General features: G+C 38.2%; 1 protein-coding gene across 7 annotated transcripts in view; it reads right to left on the reverse strand.

Moving 5' to 3' along the window:
- The window catches only part of ahr1b (aryl hydrocarbon receptor 1b), an 88,907-nt gene that overhangs the window by 27,525 nt on the left and 46,905 nt on the right, over positions 1 to 14,477 (reverse strand). For all 7 annotated transcript variants that reach the window (XM_087302752.1, XM_087302751.1, XM_087302750.1 and 4 more), the window contains 7 exon segments: positions 10,336 to 10,425; positions 7,602 to 7,728; positions 5,609 to 5,742; positions 4,015 to 4,217; positions 3,798 to 3,907; positions 2,805 to 2,946; positions 1,195 to 2,710 (listed from right to left, as the gene is read on the reverse strand). In XM_087302752.1, the coding sequence (XP_087158878.1) occupies positions 1,195 to 2,710; positions 2,805 to 2,946; positions 3,798 to 3,907; positions 4,015 to 4,217; positions 5,609 to 5,742; positions 7,602 to 7,728; positions 10,336 to 10,425 (2,322 nt within the window).

Below are 14,477 nucleotides of genomic sequence, written 5' to 3' on the forward strand. Positions count from 1 at the left end.
TTTAGCATGCACAAACGTCAAGGGATGAGTTATGCATCACTGCTAATGCTGCTAACAATCTACATAAAGCACGATCCTTATATGTGGAACAACAGCGTGGTGCCCTACATGTGAAAAGGCAAGATTGTCTGGATAAATGAGTGCAGACAGGGGCCCATGGTCTCTAAATATGGGCTGCTGCATGAGCGGTCCTTTTGTGGAGGCTTCTCTTCCTCTATCTCTTTCATGGCCTCAGGTTTCCCAGTTACAATGGGCTAGATGCTACAGTTGGCTGCCATCAGTACAGCGGAAAAGCCTTTCTGGTGCTAGTGGGTTGACCTGGAAGCTTACACTCCTAAGCTGAAGATTACAATCTTAACCGCAGTCACCATAATAAAGCAACACAGCGGGCAAAGCAAACATCCACCTGTGTGGGGCCCCACGGCAAATCTCTCGAGACTGCCAAGACTTTGTAGGTCTGTCACTGTGCATTATGCAATCTCAGCACATTAGCTGTGACCTATTAGGCCTTGGTCCCTTATACAGAGCACAATTAGATTAGAGTGAACATTTAGGCCAGGGGAAAAAGAAAGAGAAATATGGAGGGGGTGGAGAGGGCCATAACAGGACTTGGCGTCCAGAATACCTTTTGAACTATATTCCTAGATTATCAGAGCTGTCTTGACAGGCAGTCAGAGGAATCAACTGCATTATGTGAAAAGCTAAAGACAATCATAATAAGCTAGCAATGTTTACCATCTTGATAATATACCTAAACAAATCATTCTGCAGGGGTGTCCAATTTTGCTCCCATAGGATCATTCCAACACCCTGCAATCCTAAAACTAAATCCTAAAGTATCTTGCAATCTTTAAAACCATTACCTGGTTTAGGTATGTTTAAGGCTTGAGCTAAACTTTACTCAAAGGTGACTTTCTAGAAGCAGTACCTGCAGGGTCATTGTAATACCTTTGGCTTTCTCTTTTCTGCCCTTGATGAAACATTTGAACATAATCTCAGGTTTTAGGTTCAGGGCTTAAAAACATTCTTATCAACCGATTCCTTCTTGTCCGATTTCAAGAGTGGAAGCGAAACTTGGTGGGATTGCTTAGGGATAAGGTTTGGCCTTTTAATGGTTGATAGGAAAGATGACCCAGAGGCTTGTCAAGCTTGGATAAATCAGATTGTAAAACTATATCCTCCTTTAATGCTTACCTTACTGTGGGTCATGTCATGGGTCAACTCAGAGCCATAATCCGTCAGCGAGGGGAGGTTTGAAGGTGGGGCTAATCCTAGGATATGCTCCAGAGAGGAGTTCTGTTTGGTATAGGAGGCGTAATAAGTGGGTGTGACCTTTGGCTGCTGCTGCTGCTGCTGTTTCTGATAACCCTGCTGATAGGACGAAGATGATGCCATAGCTCCCTGAAACTGCCCTAGGTTCCCAGATGAACTGCTGTTCATTGTAAACTCCACCCCTGAGTTGTCAGTCATGTTGTAATCAATAATATGGGTACCCATTGTCTGAGTGTGTGCCATCTGACCATTGGGAAAACAAGGTCCATTTGTGACCAGCTGTTCCGCAAAGTTGTATCCATGCCACTGAGGATTACCGTAGATCCCATTTGCAAGGGTATCTCCACCCTCAATTGTTTTCGGCTTACACTGGAATGGGACAGGCAACTGGTTTTGCTGCCATTGCTGTGGCTGTGCCTTACTAGTTCCTGTTATCTTATCACTAAGTTGAGAGTTTAAATTGGCTTGCGTATGTTCAGGGACCCAGTGTCCATTGTGTACAACCGGTACAGAGTTCACCAAAGTAGTATCACGCTGGTTAAAGTTAGCTGTCTCAGATTCTGTTGTAGGCACTTGAGACAATGGTGTATGGATCCAGTTCTCAGTTTTGTGGCAAACCGACTGGCCATTAAGATGTTGTTGCATGCGCTGTGATAGATGAAGTATGGGTGGTATCTGTTTTTGTGGCCAGAAAGGAGCAGGTACGGATGAAGTTACTTGAGGAGGTGAATCAGACTCTGGCTTAGAGTTTTCAACAGAATCTAATGCAGTTGAAGGCTTTTGAGACTCTGCTGGGTCCTCAGTCTGGTTCTCCAGTGAATCATGGACGTAGGAGAGGATTTCGTTGTTTGTGAGAAGATCATTGAGAGATGGGATAAAGTCCGGTTCCACTTCTACCTGGATCATCCTTTCATCTAGAAGCAGCAACTCAAGGTCCTCTGCATTGAGTCCAAGATTTTCAAGGGCACTGAATAACTCACTGTTGGAGCAGCTCTCCTCATTTTCCAAAGAGAGAGAGTCTAATGTTGCCAAAAGTGGGTCAAAACTCAACGTCTCCTGTTTGGAGACTGCAGTTACACCATTCTGCACTGGATTCCAACTTTCATTCTCAGCAGAAGAAGAGAAAGTGCTAGTCTCTCCTTGCTCACCAAAGAGGCTACTGTGGAATGACATTCTAGGCTCCATAGCTGGCTGGCAAACATAAACAGACTCGTCCTGTCTCATCATGGCTCCCAGTAAGGAACTTGGATCCAGATCGTCCTTTGAGCTTTTGTTCACCTTGCTCTTTTTGGTTTTGTTGTTCTTGCCTTTGTCCTGAAGGGTGTCGGGGAAGCCCAGCATGGGGTAGTTGATTTGGTACAGCAGAGCTTCTCCAGTAGCAAAGGTGAACGGAAGATGCATAGATCGTTTCCTCAAGTGCTCTCCACCCTCTTCTTCTCTGTATGAACAAATAAAAGAAATGTCTTTCATCAAAATCAAGCTAAATTGCCAAGCTACGTAAAGAATGTAAGACAGTAGGATGATATACTTACACAAGTGGCCTCTGGGTGGCAATGATGTAGTCAGGCTTGCCATTTTTGTAGACAAGTCTAGCATTAGCTTGTACCCATTTCCAACGGTTGTCCTTTGTAAGCAGTCTAAAAACAGTCAGACCACTCTCTCCAGTCTTGATCACTGCAATGGACAATGCAACAATTTGTAATCACATTTATTGACTTAAATATATAAAACAGTTTTTTTTTTTTTGCATTGTACCTTTTTTCTGCTACGGGCTTTCGGTTCCATATTAAATTACTGATATGGATTTACTGCTCTAGTTCACATGTCTTCTCTAGTCATAACATCAAGGATTTATCCAATCTCATCCATAATCTATAGGATTACAGGAAAGAATTCCTTCTCTTGTGTTTAGCTCATCTGTCTGTCTCCTTTCTGACATTATAAGCAATGTACTTTTTTCCTATAACATCTATGGATTGCCTCCTGCTAACCACACTGAATGAGAGAACTGACATTATTTGCCAAAATGAACAGGGCTAATGTTTTTTTTTTGCCAAAAAAAAAGTCCAATGTGAACACATCCAAAGTAGACACTACCATTTCCAACTGGCATTAAGGTAATTTCATTGAGACCCTTCCTTCTTCTCTCATCCTGTTTCACATAATTTTCTCGGAAACATTCACTGTGCGTAAGTGCTACTGAACGAATGTCTCCATGTTACGTAACTTACAGGCAAGCAGGAAAGCTAACAAACAAAAGACTATGGATGGCAGCTATGGTTTTGATCCTAATCCAGGAATTTTGGTACAACACATAGTACGAAAACCTAGTACTGGTACACTTTCTTAATGTTTTAGGTCAGTATGTTGATAGTGGGTGGCCTTTTGTGACTATTTGAACAATAATGGCTTCCACACTACAAATGTAATAGCATCAAATGGGATTTTGACGATTTCTGGAAGTAGTCTAAAGTGGGCAACTTTAAAACATTTAACACCTTTAATAAGAAATCTGAAAATCTTACTCCTGACATGGTTCTCGGCACAGTAGAGCATATCAGCCGCATGGATGAACTGGTACCCTGAACCTCGAACTCGCAGTTCCGCCTCTGTGTAGCCAAGAACTATTTTACCCCTAAAAACAGGCAGAACAACATCGCTGATGTTTGTACCATATTATATTGTACAGATGAACATATATAACGTCTTATTGTTTTAATCAACACAGTCGTCCATGATTACTTTGCATCGCAGGCCATTGGGGTGAAATCCAACTTGTGTTTGGTTCTGAATATCATGTTCTTGGTTCGAATCTCCATTATGGAAGGAGGCTGTAGGGGCGTCGCAATGGCAAAAAGGGCAAGCTGGGGTGGCATTTGGCCTCCATCATCCAATCGCCTGTTTTGCCCATGCAGGAATTTCAGACGTCCTTGAAAATTCAAAGCCTTCAAGAACACATGTACAAACAATTACAGGAATATCAATATACAAAAAGGAAAGCATTGAAAGCAATTCCAAACCAGAGTTTATTTGGACTGTAAATTTAAATAAACGTAAATCTTGGCAACTCTAACAAAAGGAGCAAATAAAATACATGTCAATACATTTGCATGAAAGACGTACACAACTGATACACGTAGAATAAATACATGTACAGCTGGAGCTGATGATTTTGTTTCTGTGCTTTTGGCAAACCACATCATTTGTCTCTGACTCAATGTGGGCCACAGAGCTCATGTCAGGTCATCTATTAACAAACGCAGTGCAAGCTAGTCAGAGTGTGTCATATGTGGAATTACATGGCGCCTTGTGCAAGGCCTGTTTAAAATAGTTCTACTTATGTAAGGCCACACAACAAATGTCTCAGTTTGTCAATGACTTCACGGCATATTAAGCCACTGACACACATACTTGTACACAAACACACAAATTAGGATTAGATTTCATTTACCATAAATAAAAGCAATGCTTTAAGCATGCTTTCTGGGATGAGGGCGTGAAAGCGTATCAGCCGTAATTATGAACTTCCCGAAAGAACAGAATGGTTGCATTCAGAAATGGCAAGAGGACAACAAAATAAAAGTATGTAATGGAAAAAGTCTGATGGTACTTGTTTTTATAGCTCATGCTAATGAATTTTTGCTGGGCACATGGGGAGACCCCTGTTAGCATTCCACTCCTGACAAGCTAAGCGTAGTCATGCTATTCTTAAGGGAGATGGATTTGTTAAAGACGGAGGGGAGAGAGGAGAGAAAGTTAAAAAGAGAGACTGTGCAAATTAAAGAGAAAGAATTGTGCAGTAGGGAGCTTTGCACGCATGTCGATTTCATCTCTAGCGCAATGCCAAGATTAGTACAGAAAGAGACTTGTGGGGAAAAGGAATACTTTAGGAACAAAGCCTGCTGGAAACATCAGTATTCACTGTTGTTTCTATAGCTAAAGCCTGACTTTCCTCCAATTAGCTTTGATTTTAGGCTAACCTGGCTAATTTGAAATGATAGCTTAACGTCTCATTCTTCTCACCATTTTCATGTGTTTCTTCAAGCACAAATTAAAACCTTTTCCCCATGACCTTATTGCTCCTTTAAGAGGGATTACAGAGGTGTTCCAACAATTCTCAAATCTATGGCTACAATCCGCTAACCTGCACTAACCCAGATGCTAACTCGTTCTGTAATCTGGAACGTTAGGGCTTAGGGACTCTGAATAGCCAGATATATTTCAACCCATTGTAATATCAAATCAGTCAAATGTATGACATTCCTAAGTAGGCAACTTTGTTGGCAGTTGATAGCAAAATGGATACTTTAGCTTAGCATAGCTTGTTGACACTGACCAGGAATCCTGAGGAATTGTCTAGGAGGCATCGGAAACGACACACAAAGTTTCTCTCCAGGAAAGAAGAGTTTTCGGGAGGCAGCTGGTCTGGGTTGCACAACACAAGAGACATATTTGGGGCAGGATCTCCATCTAGGAAAAGAAAACAGAAGAAGAGAGAAAGCAGACATTGGTAGCATGTCTTGATTTTTTTTCAACAATGGCTCATTAGCTGTGTTTCCATTCAAAGATGTGAACAAATATCAAGAGGGGACAAATATCAAAAAGAAAAATGGAATTTGCTGTGGTTGGAAAAGTCACAGTGGGACTTTTTTCTATAACAAATGACTTGCCCTTCATAAGACGAAGATGAATTATCCACTGACCATCATTTCTGTTTGCTGTTATGCTTCATTAAAATAGACATTTTAGTGACCATAACAATTATTTTGCAACTCCAGGAGTTTCCACTAAAGGTCAAACCACAAAACACATACTTCTTCTCTTATGCTCGCACTACCTAAAGTCAAGCGATTTAAGCCAGTGGTCCTCAACCTATCAACGCGAACCAGTCAACGCTTTACAATTTTACTGCAGACCAAGGGGGGTGGGGGTAGGGTCGGAAAGAAGATGACAAGCTGTCAATCTTATACAAGTTTTATTTATGAAGAAAATTACAAAGCACTGCTGTGTTTGGGTGTTCTGTGTTTGTCTGAGATATTTAGTTTAGCGAAATGTGTATATTCCATACAAGTTGAACAGTCAGTTCTTGTCACGTGACTCGCGGTGTGCTCCACTTGACATTCATTCAACTGGGTGTGTCTGGAAGTTGCAGGCACATGCAAGCCGTGCACCTCTATTTGAAATAACGAACTTGCATGAACACTGGAAAACACGCAATATGTAAACAGCCCCTAAAAGGCTGCCGCCATTTGCGATTTCCAGCAGTTGATCTTCTTGCACAGACATGCTGGATTCATCTGATTTGTTGATCGTGTTGCAGATCCATTCCTTGGCAGTTTGCGCGTCCCTCTCTGGGCCTTTTCCTCTTAGCAAATAAACTTTCCTAAGACCGCCTTTCCACTGCACATGACAAACGACAAGCGACAGACCGGAAGTCATTTATTTGTAATGGAGAGTAGTCCGAGAGTTGAGTGGAGTTCCGATCATCTCCATATGCAGAAAATTTGGATATGAGCTGCAGATCTGTTGAAATATTTGAACTCCTGCCACTAGGCCGTACGCGACCGGCCGACCGGATGTGATGTATTCCATGGTTGTCCAAGCAGAAAAACTGAACAATTTTGTGCGACTGCCAGAAGGGGGTGTATTCCAACAGTCGTGTCCTAATGTCATATGCAGTGGAAAGGCGGCTTAAGACATCTGTTTCTTACTAATTTTGCTAGCTTGTGGGTCAAATTTGGCCGCCCAAGTGACTGAGATGAAAGCGAGAGAATACAGTCATTTTTCAAAATAAAAGATTTTTCAAAATAAAAGATAGTTCAGACTCGGATAATAAATAAAACGGAAATAATTGATTATTTCTTGTGCAGCCTGGTACCAATTGATCCATGGACCCGTACCGGTCCACAGCCCAGTGGTTGAGGACCACTGCTTTAAGCTATTCATTGGAATATAATGTTTTGAAATAGTTTGGGTGCTTTATTTTATTACAATTAAAAAATGCTGAGTTCTACACAATCTCTTTTGTGTCATCCCAGAGCAAATTGATTAAATTAACTAAATAGTTTTTACAATTTTAAGTTGATTTCAACATAAAACCATTAAGTTGTTCCAAAAAAAACTCAAAAATTGTGTTGTTTCAGTACATTTTAAATAAGTGTTTTGAACAAGCAACAACAATATTTGTTGAAAATGTACAGTAGTTATAAATACTCATATTTGTAGTTGCATCAATCATGTTTCACATTAAAACATATTTTACATGAATATATATGTAAATTTTCTACATAACGCAGTGCTGTCATGATGTAAAAGGAAAATTTGCTGACCTTCTGATGAGTCTTCTGTCTGCGTGCTGACTGGCGGCGGGTTCAAGGCCCAGTGTAAATTGCGCCTGAAGGCCTGCTGGTCCTCAGTATGAATGAGTTCAAACACATTTTGATGCATTACATCCGTCTGGGACAAATGGAAAAGGACAGTGTTTATGAAACAATGACAATTTAGAATGTTGCTGTTGGGTTAAAAGAATTTCTAGAACTAACTATAATTTAACTAAAAACTTTGGCCTCTCAAAATTATTTGAATATTTAATTTTCTCCAAGGCTACATAGTATTGCTATTTAGTAATAGTATCTATAATATAGCTATAGTATCTTGGTTCTGTTTTGGTATATTTAAAAATGTAATTTAGGTGGCACTTACATCGATTTTTTTAATTCTGTTAATTTATGGAATTTTAATGCAAGTCTTAGAAAATGAACCAATTATTATCTGTTATTGTGTAAAATGTTTTTGTGAAAATGTGAAATGTGGCGTCATTTGAGTGAATATTACACGTTTAATCTTCAAGAATGAAGAGGTATCATCCAAAACAACAACACATGAATATGTAATACAGGAGATATTTCGTAGTTTTCGGGGATTTAAATGAATGGGGCACATTTAGACCACGCTGATGTCTGTACGAAAAACTTAAAGAAAAAAAATCTGATGACTGAACAGATCAAATAAAATAGTTTTAATCTAACATGTTGCACATAATGGCTCTGCACTTACTCCAGCTACTCTTAAAATGGGAACAGAAGAGCTGTCAGTCAATAAATGAGAAAAAGTGAATGATGCTATTTGTTTGAAAAAGTAGCTTAAATAGTTTTGTGACTGGAAGGGCATCCATCACATAAAACATATGCCAGAGTAACTGATGGTTCATTCCACAGTGGCTATCCCTGATAAATTAGGGACTAAGCCAAATGATAGTGAGTGAGTGAGAACTCCGATATTTTACTATAGAATAACAAGAAAATTAGCAAATAATACATTATTTTATTAGTTGCTTAAAATATTTCTGTAAAATGTGTTACTTGTAATGTGATTTCCCCAATACCAATTATAAACATAACTCCTATCACTCTTATATGGATATTTTAAAGAACCAGAAGTTGCTGAAGTAGATTTTTATTTCAGTATCCTGATGTGCTTGCAACTGACACAAAATATTGAGTCGGGGGCAGCACTATCATTCCGTCATAGCAAACTAATGGTAAGAGGGGCATAGCATGGCTAAGAATATATATATATATATATATATATATATATATATATATATATATATATATATATATATATATATATATATATATATATATATATAGTATATACAGTGTAATGTTCACCTAAAGAATAATAATGGTAAATTTTGATTTTTTACACAGATTTTAAGGAAAATAAATTTGCCACAAAAGACTTTCTTTCTTTGATATTGATCTTCATCTTATTCCCTCATCTTTACATCATTTCCACTAGAAACTGGACATTTCTGACTGTCCTGAACACAATCTCAAGGAAACGCATTATTATTAACAAAAGGAGGACATTGTAGGCACATAAAGTAAACCTGCACAGTGATGCCTAAGTTGGATAATTCAAAAGTAAATTATGATGAACTGGATTACACCGTGCCAGACTGAATCTGGGAGTAAAGCCTATTTGATTAAGCGCATTTTACAGCATTAAAACTATTGCTCAAGAGAAACACTGCAGTACTAATTAGTATTATGCCGGTTTGATGAGACATGCCTTGTGTCCTCATAATTCAAAAATGCTTAAAAATCATACTTTATGGGGTCTTTTCAGATTCAAAATTTGTCACAGGTTTGCTGTGAGGGTTGGGTTTAATAGTAGGGGAAGGATAGGGCATAATAACAATATTTACAGTATGAAATACATTACACCTATGGAGATAGGACCACATAAACAAATATGTGTGTGTGTGTGCTAAGAATAGAGGTGAGAAGTACTTTATGTAATGATTATCCGACAACCGAGTCTGACGTAATTTTGATTCTGGGAAAGTGCATGTACATGGGCATGATTATCAGTCAGATTAAAACGGTGTCCTGACCTCACAATGTGGACAGATAAACATCAAATAACTAAAATATTGTTATGACAAGTATGATTTGGATATTATTTAGCCAACTACACAGTCGAGGTCGGTTTATTTAACAGCCATGAAAGTCATAGGAATAAAACATTATGAGCCAATACAGACTCCATACGAACAGGCATTCATGAGAAGAGCAATAAATCTTAGTGTTGATTCCAAACATAATCTTTTTAGGGAATATCAGCTGTAACCATCAGGAAAACGACTGAGAATGCCAATGAGTAAGACCAATAAACTGAAGCTTTCGTTTGTTTCTACCTCGATAAAACTGTTCAACTCGACCAAGAACACTGCACCTGTAGCACCTGACTGTGTGCTGTGCCTTATTTATTTCATATTTATATATGGTCTTATTCTGTAAACAATGTATGTTCTTAATTGTTTTGTTTGTTTTATTTATTGTATTGCCTGCCTAGAGCAACGTTGTAGCACCTTTTTGCCCAAGACAAATTTCCTCTCGGGGACAAATAAAGTTTATCCGATCCTATTATAAAAAGAGTGATAAGAGAGATAAACATATGTTTAGATATACAGCAACATCCAATCCCAATATTCATATCACAAAGATATTCAAATGGGTTTACATTAATATGTCAACTGTTAAAAATGATATTTACCTGGTGAAATCCTAAGTAATCCTGAATAGTGTGAGAACAGTAGAAAATGATCCCCTCGGCTGTGACCACCAACACAAAGCCATTAAGAGCCTGTGAAAATAAACAAACAAAGTTCAGAAATTAAACTATTAGTTTACTAGTTACTATATTGTGGATGAAACTATTTCTCTTTTCAGAGTCCAAATTTCTCAAAAACAACCTTTCAAAATATCTCTCAAAACAGGAGAGATTCAACAAAATCAACTTTTTTTTTGGAGAAATGTCCAGAAGTGACGATCATGAAGTGATACAAACGAAAAATTATTTTTAAAATGATGACAGAGTCAAAAAACACCCAATGGAAAGCATCCTTTAACACACAGCAAGCTGTTGATTATCCCAATTATTCTGAGTCAATTTGCCAAGTCATAGATAAGTTAAAGCTAGTCCTGCTTTTTTTGCAATGTAATATTTGAACAAATGTTTTGTAGGTATGAAACGTTAAATTTGCCTTCTTTAAATCACAGACAGACAGAGAGAGGGAGAGCGCATCGAGAGATCTTTAATGTGCCTGTAAATGACTTATATGGCATATCTAATAGCTCATAATAACATGAGCTAGCAACCTATTTGCAAATATAACTACACTAATACTAATTTCAAAAGTTGTCTAGATTGTTAATTAATAAATTACATTGTCAGATAAAAAGCAAAAAAAGAAAAGAAAGAAAACGCTAGAAGTCTCAAAGATTCAAAGTCTCCATGTCACTAGATTTGAAAAAAAATTTCAAGGTCAAAATTTAATTGAAGCATGAAGTAACCGGAATTATCTGAACATTGGCATGATAATAACATAATTGACTTTAAAATAAAAGTTCCCATAATGACGTTCACTCCAATAAAAAACAACATTAAAATACCAATCTAACTAAACCGTAGTATGATATGTGAAAGGCCCCCAAGCATGTTTAATCACGTTGATAAAAAGAATTCTGTAAAATATATGTGTATAACAAACAAAAAAACAACAACAACAAATAAAAAAACAATTCCTCTGCATATCTGAATTGATTTATATAGAACTATTGAATTTATGTACAGAATTTAGGGCAAGAACGTTTTAAGTAACTGTAATTAAATTGCCTAAAAATAAAAAGTAATCCCTAATTTTTTCAGCAGAAAAGTAATCTAATTACAGTTACTTTGTCACTAATTACACCAAACACTGCTCATGAGAATGTATTTTTTGGTATATTTCTGGACTTTGAATGAGCCGGGACTGTTGCTTTCTGAAGATTGACAGAGCTCTCAGTTTTCATCTAAAATCTCTGAATTTGTGAAGAAGAATGAAGGTCTCAAGAATTTGAGACGACATAAGGATGAGTAATTAGTAACATACTTAACCCTTTAAAGGTGCAGTAAGTAAGTTTGACACCCAGTGGTTGAACTAGGTATTACATTCCTGGATCAAAACAAATGCTAGCGCAGGTTGCCAGATTGACGACCAAGGAGTGAATATGACAATCGAGACTAAAGGCTTGGCTGAAAATGTTGACAAGGATCACCTCAGATACACCCCATTTGCTTTCTTCATAAATCACCCAGTATTAATACTTTTGATGTTCTAAAATATTTATCTAACAATCTATCTAACAAATTTAAATGAAGACTACCGTGTATAAAATATACATGTTAAAACTATAAAACTGTATAAAGTCTGTACTAGGAAATATGAACTCGTTGGAAACAAATGAAAAAAACCTCATTGCATAAAGAGTTCATAAGTATTTAATTGCAACTAAGTACTAACTGTACAAACGTTGACAAAAAAGTACATGATTGATAAGTTTTTTTCCCCGCAGTATTAAATTAATCAGAGAAGTTCAGTACAACATGGTCGGAAGTGGAGGAAAGACTTAAACCGGGATTTAAATGCCAAATATGAACAGGAATTCGTCTCTTGTTTTACCTGTGATACGATCAACCAAAACGCACTTTTTTACCCGTTATAAACATGACAAAAAACATGACATCAGTCATGTTTACATTGTGGACTTTTCTGTCTTATCCACGCTAGCTGTTCCCGTGGTAAGCCTAAATAAACAAGTCTACAATTCGAGATCAGAGGTAAAAAAAAAGTGCATTGCAGCACGCAGACGCGTAATGAAAAATAGATTGGCTGAATCAAAAAGGCTTTCAAATTGCACAATGACAAGAAATAATATAGATCGCGCCACAAAACACATGAAAACCAAAGTAACGAGCCTGAATTAAAAATGTAAGAAGTACAAAATTACAGATATTTGTGTAAAAATGTAAGAAGTAAAAGTAAAAAGGAGTAAAGTACTGATACCAGGAAAATCTACTTAAGTACAGTAATGAAGTATTTGTACTTCCCATCTTTGCCATTTTGTTGGAGTGCAGTGAGTGCACTATTTTGTTTTTCTGAATGACTGCATTTAAATTTCTGTCATGTTTCGTCTGGTGCAAACAGCCAAAGTGCTCATCATTGCAAATCTCATCACGTAGCATGTTGTGGGGTTACAGGGTTGCAATGTAACCTGCTCACCTAATTTTTACGTTTGTAATATTTATATTATTTGTTAATTAATAACCCCCTCATGTGGAACTCTGCATCTGCATCTTATTTCAAATTCTGCTACTATCCACCGGAGGTTGCATTTCGGCCACGGGCGTACACTTTCAGAGCCTTTCTGAATGAATAAATGAAATATGTGGTTTTCCACCAAGGAAACCCAGGGTGCTGAAATATAATTGGCTAAAGTGGCATTGGGCGGGTTAAAAGAACCGAAACAAAGACAGCGGTCCGGCACATTTTTAAAGCAGAATATCTGACTGCAGAATATTTCAACCCAGGCTCATTCTGAAAACGTAGTCTCGTGGACGTTTCTGGAGACTGCCAATTATGTAGCCGAAAGTACATATGGCTGCATTTTATTTTTTGTGCTTACCAGCTGACCGCTTGCCTCCATGTGGAGGGCTTTCCGGCCGCAACCAGTTTATCCAGTTACTTGTCAGCGGACTTGAGACGCAGAGAAGGAGCTGACCACGACGACGACTGGGTTCGAGTCCGGGGAAGAGCGGTTCCAGAAATCAGGTAAGACAAAAACTGAATACAAAATAAAGTAAACAAGTTCATAACAGGGTGAGAATGTGGTAAAATCTGAAAACGTGGTAAAAATCAGACGAGGGCTTTTCTTTTCTGGACGGCTTTTATGAATTGTTTCCTGAGTTTAGGGAAGTAAGCGGGCGGACGGGTCAATCGGTAAAGTTGGTTGCGTTTAGGGAAGGAGGAGGGTGGGTTAGTCGATTTGCTGGTCACCAAGTCAATCATTGAGTCAGTCAGACAGACGGTCACTCGACAGCGGCCTCTGTTGGGTTTACGCGAGAACAGCAAGGGCACGAACGGCACTCGCGAGAGAAATTTGAGATATGAAAAAGCGCACACAGCCGCCTCTCGTGGACTTGCGAAAACAAAAACTGCATAAATACATACCTCCCGGAACGTATTTTAGCTGTCTCCAGAAACGTCCACGGGACTACGTTTTCAGAATGAGCCAGGGTTGGAATGTTTAATTGGCATATATCTGTAAACATATTATAGTATTTTTATGCTTTAGAAGAGTCAAAAACTTTGATAAAGCACCTTTAAGTTGGCCCCAAAATTCAACCAAAATAAAAAAAGAATTACTGTACATTTTTAAAAAAAGTACATATAATGGAATAATCTCAACATGAATGCTTGACAAAAAAGCCGAGAAAGAAAGTAAATGCTATCCATTTCATGCTGTCATTAAATACTGATGGTGAGAATGCACTCTTGCGCGGTGTGTTATTGCAGAGAGGGGATTTTAAAGCTCTTCACCATCTGGTGGCTCTAAGTGTAGATCTGCGATTATACTAATCTGAGGCATCCACAGACCACACAAAAACAACCGTTTATGACTATATTGTAGAAGCACTGCACAAATCCACCATCGATAAAACCCTAGAGCACCGACTGTGACCTGATAATCATGGCTAGTCTATGTGTGTGGACATACCAGAGCCTGACTTTCAAAATATTAATATTACATGCTGACATCAAGGAGAAAGAAATACAACCATAAATACTTAAAGACTGTAGAAAATGGCTCTTTTAA

The sequence above is a fragment of the Danio rerio genome, chromosome 22, assembly GCF_052040795.2.
Source record: "Danio rerio strain M-AB ecotype USA chromosome 22, GRCz13ab, whole genome shotgun sequence".
NCBI classification, from domain to species: domain Eukaryota; kingdom Metazoa; phylum Chordata; class Actinopteri; order Cypriniformes; family Danionidae; genus Danio; species Danio rerio.